This window comes from Kogia breviceps, chromosome X, assembly GCF_026419965.1.
Source record: "Kogia breviceps isolate mKogBre1 chromosome X, mKogBre1 haplotype 1, whole genome shotgun sequence".
NCBI classification, from domain to species: Eukaryota; Metazoa; Chordata; class Mammalia; order Artiodactyla; family Physeteridae; genus Kogia; species Kogia breviceps.
Window position 1 is genome coordinate 31,436,010 of NC_081330.1, and position 13,671 is coordinate 31,449,680.

General features: G+C 37.1%; 1 protein-coding gene across 1 annotated transcript in view; it reads right to left on the bottom strand.

Moving 5' to 3' along the window:
• Window positions 1-13,671, bottom strand: part of LUZP4 (leucine zipper protein 4) — a 68,913-nt gene that overhangs the window by 10,272 nt on the left and 44,970 nt on the right. Inside the window, 1 exon segment of the mRNA XM_067023155.1 lies at window positions 12,657-13,033. Within this exon segment, the coding sequence (XP_066879256.1) occupies window positions 12,657-13,033 (377 nt within the window).

Genomic DNA, 13,671 nt, shown 5'->3' on the forward strand with positions numbered 1-13,671 from the left:
AATGCTCAACATCATTAATCATTAGAGAAATGCAAATCAAAACTACAATGAGATATCATCTCACACCGGCCAGATTGGCCATCATCAAAAACTCTAGAAACAATAAATGCTGGAGAGGGTGTGGAGAAAAGGGAACACTCTTGCACTGCTGGTGGGAATGTAAATTGATACAGCCACTATGGAGAACAGTATGGAGGTTCCTTAAAAAACTACAAATAGAACTACCATATGACCCAGCAATCCCACTACTGGGCATATACCCTGAGAAAACCATAATTCAAAAAGAGTCATGTACCAAAATGTTTATTGCAGCTCTATTTACGATAGCCAGGACATGGAAGCAACCTAAGTGTCCATCAACAGATGAATGGATAAGGAAGATGTGGCACATATATACAATGGAATATTACTCAACCATAAAAAGAAATGAAACTGAGTTATTTGTAATGAGGTGGATAGACCTGGAATCTGTCATACAGAGTGAAGTAAGTCAGAAGGACAAAAACAAATACCGTATGCTAACACATATATATGGAATCTAAAAAAAAAAAAAAAATGTCATGAAGAGATGGTAGGATGGGAATAAAACACAGACCTACTAGAGCATGGACTTGAGGATATGGGGAGGGGGAAGGGTAAGCTGTGACGATGTGAGAGAGTGGCAGGGACATATACACACTACCAAATGTAAATTAGATAGCTAGTGGGAAGCTACAGCATAGCACAGGGAGTTCACCTCTGTACTTAGTGACCACCTAGAGGGGTGGGATAGGGAGGGTGGGAGGGAGGGTGACAAAAGAGGGAAGAGTTATGGGAACATATGTATATGTATAACTGATTCACTTTGTTGTAAAAGAGAAACTAACACACTATTGTAAAACAGTTATACTCAAATAAAGATGTTAAAAAAAAAAATCAAAGAGTAGAATTTAGTCTTACTGACTGACTTTTGAGGCACAGAATATTTAGTTATAAAAGATATCAATTACCTTGCTCTACTGTCAAAATAGTCTACTTAGGAGTCATATGTGGGTTCTAGAGCTCAAAGAATAAATCAAACCAAAGAAAGAAATTCTCTAATGTTGAAAAGACATGTAATTCTGAAAAAATAGCTGTTTTCCTAAAATCTCTTACTGTAAATCACCTTCCTTCTTGCTCACCTTTCTGTTCTTTTATGCAAACAAAGCTAAACATTTTTTCTTTTATGTAAACACTTAGTTTTGACAGATTACTCACATCAAAGCTTACCTAAGGAAAAATACATCAACAAAATCAATAAAAAGTTAAATGTTGAAAAAATATGTATGCTCTTGCATAAAATTCACTACAATATCTGTTAACAGCAAATCTTTAAGAGGAAAAAACTTTTTAGTCTTCAACACTGACAACTGTTTCTGGTCTTTTCTTCCTTTTCAGCATAGAGAATCTTTCATTGAGTGAAAACCTAGTCTGTGAAGGAGAGAAAAGCTGTATGACCTCAGAACGTTAACAATGTTACGAAATACTCATGAAACTTGGTTACTAAAAGTGGACGGGGATGGTTGGAGAAGACTGAGTGACAGAAGGAAAAGTGAATTTGAGGAAACTGCACAGAGCTCTTTTCTGTGATCCCAGAAATAGGAAGTAGTTTGATCTATGGTATATCACTGAGGCCACCTCTTGGTTCTTACAGGCTAAACAGTGGCATCAAAGAGCTTTAATTGAAGAGGTAGGGAAGAAAGCATACTATTACCCCACAGAATAAGTGGGTAAGCTTCCACAGAGGAATGAGGGTGAGGTTTACTTCTATGGAGTGGAGATTAAATGCCTCAACTATGCCCAGGAATTTTGTAATCTGCCTTGTGAAGGTACCCCTATGCCCAAGTGATTTCCAATTGGTGTTATTTAGTCTATAACCAGATAAAATATCTCAAAGATCTCCCAAGACTTAACTTCTAGTTTCATCCTTTTAGAGACTGCCACTGAGCCTAAGTTTCTTTCTCCATCTTCAAGAAATATCCTTTTCAACACCACCCCAAAACCTAAATCAGAAACCAGATTGATACTGCTCTGAGGCCCAAGTGGGCTATATCCATTACTCTATACTGCCTATTTTCCATTTATAGGTCATATACTTTTATGCAAAACACAATTAATCTGAATGGAATAGGATGCTCTGGTTAATTTAACCTGTTGCTAACTGAAGGCTGGCAGATAACTCTTTTGGTTTCAACCCCCACTGTGAAAATCACTAAAAATACATTAGTATATTATTTTGCTTTAGTAAGTAGTCTGGTAAACATGGTTGCCTTCTTGGCAAGTGAGAACCATGTTGAGCCTGAAGGCCACCACAGATGTAAACATATAGTACATTGAGCTAAATCCATGTGTAACTTGAAGTTCATTTAAAAAATAAGTAATTGAGGTTAGCTTATTTCGTTGACCTCTGTGTCTTTTACGAAGATGGAATACAGGGAGGGAAGAAATTTCTTGTGTATTGGGGGCTCCAAATAGACTCCGGTTAAACACATTTTTTCCTATACATAAAAGATACCCTTGTATATACCTAAAAGAGACATGAATTCTTTACCATCTCATGAACAACATTATCGTGCAACTCTATTATATTTACCTGATTACGCATTTTGGCAAAGTTACATTTCAGGTGTACTCCTTTGGGCTGGTGCTGGTTGGCTGAAGTATACTTAATCTTTAGGAATGAAGCTTTAACCTCACGTATCATGTGTCTGTCAATTAAGCATAATGTTTCAATTAAAATATATTTGACAGCCATTAATTAGCTGAGTAATGTTAAGCCATTCAATTTAACATCTCTAGGTGCCATTTTCACCAGCTATAATGTTAAAAAGTATATTCAAGAATCTTCGGGCTTCCCTGGTGGCGCAGTGGTTGAGAATCCGCCTGCCGATGCAGGGGACACGGGTTCGTGCCCTGGTCCGGGAAGATCCCACATGCCGCGGAGCGGCTGGGCCCATGAGCCATGGCCGCTGAGCCTGCGCGTCTGCAGCCTGTGCTCCGCAATGGGAGAGGCCACAACAGTGAGAGGCCCGCATACCGCAAAAAAAAAAAAAAAAAAAAAAAAAAGAATCTTCAAGGTTCCTTTTAATAGTATTAAGATTACAAGTACTGAATCTGGACTATAGCATTCAAGAGGATCACATGTAGGCATTAATCTAGCCTTTTTCATATTGTCACTTCAAAACCACTAGATGAGGTTTTCTGTTGTTTAAATGCCAAAGCAGTTTTACTATTAAGTACGGGTCATACCTATAGGCATTTTGGAACAAAAGTAGCCAGTGCCTCCATATACAGAGAAAATGGATTAGTAGTTACCTTGGGCAGGGGGGCAGAAAGGGAAGGGAGTGAAGGGGGAGTAACTATTAATGGGTACAAAGAGTTTCTTTGGGGGATAATGAAAATGTTCTAAAATTAGATTACGGTGATGGTGCTACAATTCTGTTGATATACTAATAGCCACTGAATTGTATACTTTGAAAGGCTGCTAGTGGGTGTGGTTTCTGCTTTGTATTATTATAACAGCTGTTCATGTAAATAAACAGTACAGAAGTTTTTGGTGTTCACTTTTAATGGATGGCTAAATAGTTCAAGGGGAAATGTTTACCACATGTAATGTCTTAGTTCGTTTGGGCTGATATCACAAAATACATAGACTGGGCAGGGTGGGGGGTGTTATAAACAACAGAAATTTATTCCTCACAGTTCTGGAGGCTGGGAAGCCCAAGATCAGGGTGCCAGCATGGTCAGGTTCTGAAGAATGCCCTCTTCCAGATCGCAGACCGCCAGCTTCTAGCTGTCTCCTCACAGGGTGGAGTGGGCAAGGGAGCTCTGCGGGGGTCTCTTTTATAAAAGCACTCATCCCATTGGCTCCACTCTTATGACCTATTCACCTCCCCAAAGCCCTACCTTCTAACACCATCACATATGAATTTTGGAGGGACACAAACATTCAAACCATGGCATGTAGTCAAATTCTATCAGAGGTAGAGAACAAAAGCCCAAATGCTATGTGGTTATCTTGATAGTGTCAGCTAAGTTGCTGTGATCGGTGGCCTTAAATAAGTCAAGTATTTTTTCACTGTTGCTTTTTTTTCTGGTTATAAATATTTCTCCTACTAGGACCCAACTGGACCAAAAATAGTGTTTGATTTGGAAAACAGAGAGAGAGTGTTCTGAGTAATTAAATAAACATTGGTTTCCTAATTAACTTTTTTTTTTGTTTTTTTTTGTTTTTTTGCGGTACGCAGGCCTCTCACTGTTGTGGCCTCTCCCGTTGCGGAGCACAGGCTCCGGGCACGCAGGCTCAGCAGCGATGGCTCACGGGCCCAGCCACTCCACGGCATGTGGGATCTTCCCGGACCGGGTACGAACCCGTGTCCCCTGCATCGGCAGGTGGACTCTCACTGTGCCACCAGGGAAGCCCCTAATTAACTTTTAATCATAATTTCTCTTTCCTTTTCGGATAGCATATCAGAATGTGTACATGTTTTTCAACTTATTGAACAAAATATATTGCATTCTTAATTTTAAAACCAGGTAAGTGTAACATTCTTGATGTGGTAGGCAGAATTCTAAAAATGGCCCCCAAAGAGTTCTCTCAGGACTGTGAATATGATAGCACATGCATGAATATATTACCTTATCTGGCAAGAGATCTTATAATTTGTAAAATTACTAATAAATTGACTTTAGATAGATTATGCTAGATTATCTGGGTTGGCCTAATCTAATCACATAACAAAAACAAAAGAGGGGGCAAAAGAGGAAGTTGGAATAATTCAAAGAGTGAACCAAACATGACGTGCTGTTGGTGGTTTGAAGATGGAGGAGGCCCCACATGAAAGGGAATTCAAGCTGCCTCTAGAAGCAGAGGGGCTGCTGGCTGACAGCAGCAAGGAAATAGAAACCTCAATCCCACAACCTCAAGGAAATGAATTTCCCCAACAACTAGAATAAGCTTGGAAGCAGATTCTTCCCCAGAGCCTCCACATAAGAGAGCAAGCCAGGACCACAACCTTGTTTTCACCTCCGTAAGACCTTAGGTAGAAAACCCGCCAAGCATACTTGGATATCTGAACTGTAGAACTGTGAGATAATAAATAGGTGCTGTTGGGCTTCCCTGGTGGCACAGTGGTTGAGAGTCCGCCTGCCAATGCAGGGAACACAGGTTCGTGCCCCAGTCTGGGAGGATCCCACATGCCGTGGAGTGGCTGGGCCCGTGAGCCATGACCGCTGGGCCTGCGCGCCCGGAGCCTGTGCTCCGCAACGGGAGAGGCCACAACAGTGAGAGGCCTGTGTACCGCAAAATAAATAAATAAATAAAAATAAATAGGTGCTGTTTTAATCTGCTGTTTGTGGTAATTTACTTAAGCAGTAGTAGAAAACTAATACTCTAGGCTTTTAAAGAATTTAACCTCATCTTTACTTGTACTTGTAGAGAGACAGTATCGTAGAATAGAATGCCCACAGGTTTTGTAGCCACACAAGACAAATTTGAACGTATTATTCAAAATTTGAATTATATTATTAGTTGTATGACTTCAAGAAAATCAATACACTCTATCGAGCTGATTTTATTCATCTGTAATATGGAAATGTTCATACCTACTTCACAGGATTGTTGGGGATTAAATTAAATCACAAATGTAAAAGTGCTTAGCACAGTGCCTAGCACATAACAGGCACTCAGTAAATGCTAGCTATTATTATTAATCTGCTTCTATGTCCACAGCTCTTTCAACCCTTCCACAGATGCCTTTGGTTAGACCCATTTTAAAGGGAGTGTAATAGCATTCTTCCCTTCCCTGCTGTAGTTCTGAAAGGATACACAAATGCTCCTGATAATCAATCACTGGCCAAAGTCCTCCATGATTAAAGGTAAGATCATTTGGAATATTGAAATTTACTTAATATATATTATTATTAAAGAGAAGAAGGATTTTAATCTTAAGATTGAAAATGAGGAATGGCACCAAATTCTTCCAGGTGACAATTCTTGCATGCCTTAAGTAGAAAGGACACAACATCAAGACATTTATACTCACCATAGGAAAATGATGCAGGGGAATCTCAAACGTAAAGATAAAATCGAGCCACAATTTTCTGGTTCTACATTAGGATTGTTTACAGAAATTTTATGGATTGTTCAGAATCAGATTCTAGAGGCCCCTACTAGAAGTTATATTTATTCATTTTTGTTTCATTTTTCTCCTAAAACGAATTAAGTTTAGTAGTACAGATGTCTGTCTGCAATTACCTTCTACGTCTTCGAAAGTTTTCATAGGTGATGTAATCATTTTCCAGTGATATCTAAATGGGAAAGGTTGAAACCAATCATGCCAAAGCTTTCCTTACTCAGCATAGGTGCTTATTTTCTATACTTTAAATTGACTAACATTTCAGTGACAATAGTCTTTTTGCTTGATCCTCAATCTAACATTCAATTTCAGATTTTTCTCCCCTATTCACAGATGCAAGAATGTCAAAGACAGTGGACCCTTAGAGATCAAGCAGTCCAACCCCCTTATGTAACAAATAAGGAAACAGAGATTCAGAAAGATCAAATGACTTCTAGTAGTGACCCAGAAGAAAACTCTCAAGATCTAGATATAGCCTGGATACACACACTACTTGTCTGCATCAAGGAGAAACATAATGACTGTAGATAAAATCCACAAGGTGTCCTTATAATCTTTACATAATAGACTTGTGACCTTGAGTCACAAGTGACCTTGAGCTAAGTGAGAAGGAGAACTGTATTATCTTAACAACTTAATTTTAGAAAGTCTCACTTCTACCCCAACAGACTTCTCAAGTGAAAGTTAGGATTTTTTTTCAATAATTAACTTAAATCCTTTATTCATGTCATTACTTTGTGACAACATAGTTTACACCTACGTGTGGTCACTGAGAAAAACCAAAGCATAATCAAAACATTCCATTCAAATGTTAATTGGCCCAGGTCACTCCATAACTAAACTGGTTTCAGTGCATCCAGTTATATATAGCTGGTATTTGGTGGTCCAGCTGTTTTTATATGAAGTCCTAACCATAGTTACAGTTTGGAGGTGGATTTGGTATTAAGAGCCTTACAAATAATACAGCAGCCAAGAAATCTGTAGTGCCAGTAGATTATAAAAGCAGAATAGCACATGGAGGTATTCTTAAAAGTTAATGTTTGCAGAGCAAATATTTTCTTGTTAAAAGTTCATGTTTATGTTGGAAGCATATATTCATGTTTACAAGTAAACATGCTACTGAAGGCAGCCTTGAATTCAAGACGCATGTGTGTCTAATGACAATGACTCCATGAGTTAAACAGAGCCTCACATACCCTTACCCCATACTCTACTGGCAACACTAATTAACAGGGTCCTTGCCAAGAACTTAAGAAAGATAAGAATGCCACTAGAATGGATGTATAATGTATATGGAAACCAGTAGTAATCATGGCAGATTATCCAAGAGCTTAAAGTAGGTGGTAGAGAAGCCAAAGTTGGAGAAGTGAGAATAGGAGCCATGGAAATACAGAAAAAAGGGGTAGGAATTAGAACTGGAAACTACTGGGAGAGATATTAGCTAATGTGATTATTTCTAAAATAAGTTGGTCAATGCCATTTCCTTCCTTAAAGTCTCTTAGTAGTTCTGCATTGCTCTCTGTATAGAATCCCTACCCTAGCATGGCCCATACTCCATGATCTGGCTCCTGACTCTACCTCTCCACTCTCACCCCTCAACAGTTCTGCCCACACACTCTACACTTGAGCTCAATGAGTTTCAAACTAATTTTTAAAGTGAAAGAATCCCTAGTTCCAACAGAATCTTACTTGGTATCCCAATATGTAAAATACTGAAAAGCAAAACTGCCTTCTTTGACTCCTGAGGCACCTCTTCACAACCCCTAGAACTCTGAAGTACACAGTTTAAAAACCACTGCAGTCTGGCCAAACTAAGCTAATTGCAGTTTACAAAATATGCTATGCTTTCTTTCACTCCTATACCTTTACACATGATGTTTCCTCTGAGTGGAATGCCTTTTCCACCTTTTCTGCTTTGCTTACTCCTCAGCCTCTAGGACTCAACTCAAACACTATCTCCTCTAGGATGCTCCTGGACTTCCCTAGCTCGTTTGGGATTCTCTCCCCCATGCTGCCATAGTACCTTGAGCGTACCTCTAAGTATTTATACTATGCTCCTCTCTCTCTCTCTCTCTCTCTCTCTCTCTCTCTCTCTCTCTCTCTCTCTCTCCCTCTCCCACCCCCCTTCCTTCCTTTCTTTCTTACTTTCTTAGTAAAGATTCTTTCTCAAGTACATAGCACATTTCTGGCAAATAATAAGAGCTCAATAACTGCCAAATGAATAAATGAAATACTACAAAGAACTAGAGGAAGAAGGGGACTGAGAAAAGGCCATTGAATTTGACAAGAAAGTAATAAATTTTTGATAGTAAAATTTAATAGAAAGGTAGGAATTGAAGTCAGATTCAAGAAATGAATGGACAAATAGAAACACCTGCGAGGTTTTAACTGTATGTGGAAGCCTGTTAGAGGTTTTGTTCCTATTTAAAGAATATCCATATTTGCCCCTATATTCCAGTGGGGATTTCTCACTTCACATTGAAAATCCCTTCAATAATGAACGAGTGTGTATACATACATATATAGGTATGTGTGTATATATACGTGTGTATATATATTTATATATATATATAAACTGAATCACATAAAATTAATTAGAATGTAAGAACTTTTACGGTTATCATGTTAATATTGCCACAATGAACACTGAAGGAATGATTATAATGAATAATTTTATGTAATCATCATCATAGTAATGATAAAATAATAAGAATTCCAATGTATAGAATGCTTACCGCAATCCTGTTTCTAGCCTAAAATGTTTACATATATTTCAATTAATCATCACAACAACCTATGAGGCCAATATTGTTCCCATTTTGTAGCTGAGAAAACAGGCTCAAAGGAGCTTGCCCAAGGTTCCTCAGCTACCATGTTTCATCAAATCTAAGATACCATGATTGTAACATGTACTGTTATTTTATGTACCACTAAAAAGATTTTAAGTTTTCAATTTAACTATACCATTAAATGCAAGACATTTCCTGATTTCAGAGATATTGAAAACTGAAAAAAAGCATGTCTTAGAATTGATTAAATATGAAATTAAGTGGTAGAAACATGATTCTATCCAAGTGTGAATCCAAAGCCCCTGTCATTAACTACTAGACCATAATACTTAGATTTCTTTAACCATCTCATAGATATCTTTCATTCTAATCTCATTTACAGGGGAACAAAACTAAGATTTACAGCAGGGGAAGTGACTTGCTCATGGTCATACACACAGCTAGTAAGTAGATTAGCCAGACAGGGAAGCCAACTCTCTGAGACCCAGACTAGACCTCTTTACAGTATATCACATTACTATTTAAGCTAGCCTGTCTTTTCCTGCAGGTAGAAGTATTGGAAGAAATACCAGAGTGTCATGTGTAGGGATAAGTATTAGGTGTTTCATGTAGGAGCTACATCTACTCAATTTCATCTAAATACTTATGTCAAACACACATGTTCTGTATTAAAGACGGAAGTTTCCAGCAAAATGGACTTAATTGGCTTGATCAATATACTATTTACTTCATTTCTTGTAATTGCTGTTCATAGATCTTCAGTAAATAAATAGTAAAATAAAGACAATGTCCTGAGGATTCAACGGTTGTAAAAGATTGTTTAAAATACTACGTATGTGCTACTAATAAGTTTTATTTGTATCATGCTTTCTCATTTTTGTCTAGTGCCCACTTAGAATCTAAATAATATAAGGTAGGATGGAGGGTAATGGAAGAGGAGCAGGAAACTTTTTTGGGCAAGCAATTATCCAAAAGGCTGGAAACACTTGACTCATGAAGACATGTATGACGTATGTGGCTTCTTCCTACATTTGATGTTGGTAAACAGGTTTTAAAATATATTAATCATCAATAGAAGTAGATGCCAACAAAGATGCAGGAAGACAGCCTATTCAAATGAAAATCTAAAATCACACAGTTTCTCTGCTATAAATTTGAAAGTGCTGATACTTACACTTCGATTCATGTTCATTGTATCATTTCTTTGCTGCTTCTGTTTCCGTAAGTATTCATGCCATGTTTTCTTTGCAAAAGTCCTGATATGAATCATAAATGGTGATACTCTAAAAAGCAATCATTTATTTGGAAAGATCCAAAGATTTGATTTGTTGATTATAATCAGATTTGAATTTACTTCAAGAATTACTTGGAATGATGTAGTAGTAATGAGATATACCAGTTATCACTCTATAATTGGAGTTTAAATGGCAAGCACTCCAAAACTAAGCAACTCATTTCCTCTGAAGCTATTTTCTGTGTTTAGAAAAGCTTTCATCAGGTAGACAGCCCAGCTAATGCAAAGATATACAGATTTTGCCACTCATTTCTTGTAAGCTACTTAGCGGAGGTTACAAAAAAGTTTTTATTTTGTTAAGCCTCACTATTTACATATTACTCTAGCCAAGGAAGACATCTGACTGTGGATATAATTACCAAATCAGGAAAAAGGAGCAAAAGCTGAAATTGTTATCAGGTATCTTGGGGGCATTAAAAATACGAATTCACACCTTGTTTACAATAATAAATCCTCTTTAGAATTTTAAAGAATCATACTGGTTTTTCAACATTGAAAAAAGTCATTGTAAGTCCCCATAAATAAACAATATTCCTAATATGCTACCATATTTTATTCCAGACACTTGCCTACTTACCTGTCTTTTGTTCAGACCACACTGGGCTTCTACATTGGTGACTTATTTTTTTTAAGGTAGAAATGCCTTAAAAATTAAGGCAGAAGTTTAGCATTTCTGGTTTGTCTTTGTCTTCTGGTGAAGCTAGCCTGAGTGGTGCATAAGCCAACTCCAGGTCTTAAGGATATTATTAAACCTAACTGGTCAACCTATATATATATTAGAATGGAAAGTTATGGAGTAGAAGAATTAATCTCCAAGGGATCAATTATCAAAGTACATTAATTTTCTCTACTTTATGTGTTCTTTAGTAAGACCTCTACTTTTGATAACTTTAACCAAGCAAGAATTACTTACTTGTACTAAGGGTACAAAAAAAATTAAAATAATAGAAGATAAAGGAGAAAAAACTGATCAGAATTGTTCATTATATATATATATATATATATATATATATTTTTTTTTTTTTTTTTTTTTTTTTTTTTTTTTTTTGCGGTACGTGGGCCTCTCACTGTTGTGGTCTCTCCTGTTGCGGAGCACAGGCTTCGGACGCGCAGGCTCAGCGGCCATGGCTCACGGGCCCAGCCGCTCCGCGGCATGTGGGATCCTCCCAGACCGGGGTATGAACCCGCGTCCCCTGCATCGGCAGGAGGACTCTCAACCACTGTGCCACCAGGGAAGCCCTGTTCATTATATTTTAAAATGCACTTGTAAAATGACAGAATATGTCATTGGAAAACAGTAAGTGGAATTTCAGTGCCTTAGTGGAAGTGTTATACCACTTGACAAACAAAAATGGATGTGTAAAATGAAGCAAAACATGAAAATCCCTGATAAATGTAGAAATAATTGCTTATCGTCAGTGTTAAACATATGTTAATTTTTTTATAGCAAACTGTTTGTATACTGCTAATATAAGTAGGGTGGGGCCTTTAGCATTAAAACGGTGCCTACATCAGACATTGTCTATATACAAAATAACCCACATATACATTTTGGAAATAATTTTTTTAGCTGAAAACTGCAACTCTATGCAGTTAATATGAGCTAAAGTATTTGACTAGACATTTATAGGCAATGCAAAATGAAGGTAATCACTGAGAAATTTAAATTAAAAATAATGTTTTTACTCAATTACCTAGCCAATTACAATAAAAATGTCTTGAGGTTTTTAAAACTCAAACAATCTGCAATACTGTTAAATTTCTCTGGTTCTTTTGTTAGGGTGGACAGACCTAGCCTAACAGTTTTATAAGGCAATAGTGAATATACACAATATTCAAAATATATTTAGGTTGGGGTTGCAACTATGCATAAGCTAGACCTCTCCTATATTCTGATTTGTGGAAAGCATAAAAGTTCAGCTGCCCGAAGATACACCTATTATTTGTCTGCTGAGGGCTCCCTGAAGACTCTTTAGAAAGGAGGTAGAGGAGGGAAACAGAGGAATTCATTATCAGAGGTTATATATTATCAATCTAGCATAGTTCATTGTTAGATTAGCTAGCCTAGCAGGTTGGAAAGTTCAAAGAGAATGGGACACTGAGTCAATATATTTTGATTGTGGGAAAGGCTCAGTAGGAAAGATTGAGTACTTTGGAGCTCTTCCAGGGAAGCTGACCTAGATGGAACAACTTAATTAGGGTAACTGGGAAACTGGATGATAGTTAGAGGGCATCAGTAAGTTGAAAGAATATTGATGCCATGAATACATCACCTCTATTCTATTAATATCTTTGTCCCAGTTCAATTCTGTTTTAACAAATATATATTTAGCCATTAAAATATAGATATATAAAGCATGCCTTTACATTTCCACATCACTCAACACATTAATAGTTAAGTACTCATTATGTTTTTACCTGTTAAATTCACACTTAATTTCTACTGGTGAGTATCTTTGATATCTCCCTGATTGGTCACGAGACCTCTCTGATTGGCCATGAGATCTCTTTGACTGACCATGAACTCTCTCTGATCAGCCATGAGCTCTTTCTGATTGACCACGAGATCTCTCTGATTGACCACGAGATCTCTCTTCTTGGCCACGAGATCTTTCTGATTGATGATGAGATCTCCCTGCTTGGCCACGAGATCTCTTTGAGTGGCCTCGAGATCTCTCTGAATAGTGTGGATTTTCTTCTGATTGGCCTTGAGATCCTTCTGATTGATGCTGGCTCCTCTCTGATTGGCCTTGATTCATCACTGCTTGGGCTTTAGAATTTTCATTGCACGTGTCCTGCAAAGAACCGCAATTTTGAAAAACAAATAAAACATATACCCTATTGATTTCATTAACTCATAATGATATTTTGTTAAGACCATTTCTATGGGCAACTCTTTTCTTAGAATTCCACTGCCCCTACTTTTAAAGACTAAACAGTTTTCAGAACTAATATGTAGAAAGCTCAGATCTCTCATGGCATTGGCACAAAGAATATTACGCATATAGAACTTTAATAAAATGTTTTAAATATGGAAAATTAATTGCTTTGTGAATTTGAATATATTCCAAGGTTATAATCTACCTACCATTTTCTGGATCTGTTTTACCTAAAGAAACAACCAATTCTATGACTTTTTAGTTGAGAGACAGAATATTTAATATTTTGTAGCACAAATCCTTAGAACCACAAGAAAGTGTTCAAAATCATACTATTTATTCTTCACCTGTTCAGGATCAGGTGAAAAAGAAACTATCAACTAACACAATATTGTAAATCAACTATACTTCAATTTAAAAAAACAATAAATAATCTATCTCTTCTATATAAATTAATACTTAATTCTAGAGAGAAAGACAAATAAGTGAGGGGATAGGTAGCTATAAAGAAAGCAGAAGGTAGGCTTAATACTGTTAAAGTAAACTGGCCCGAC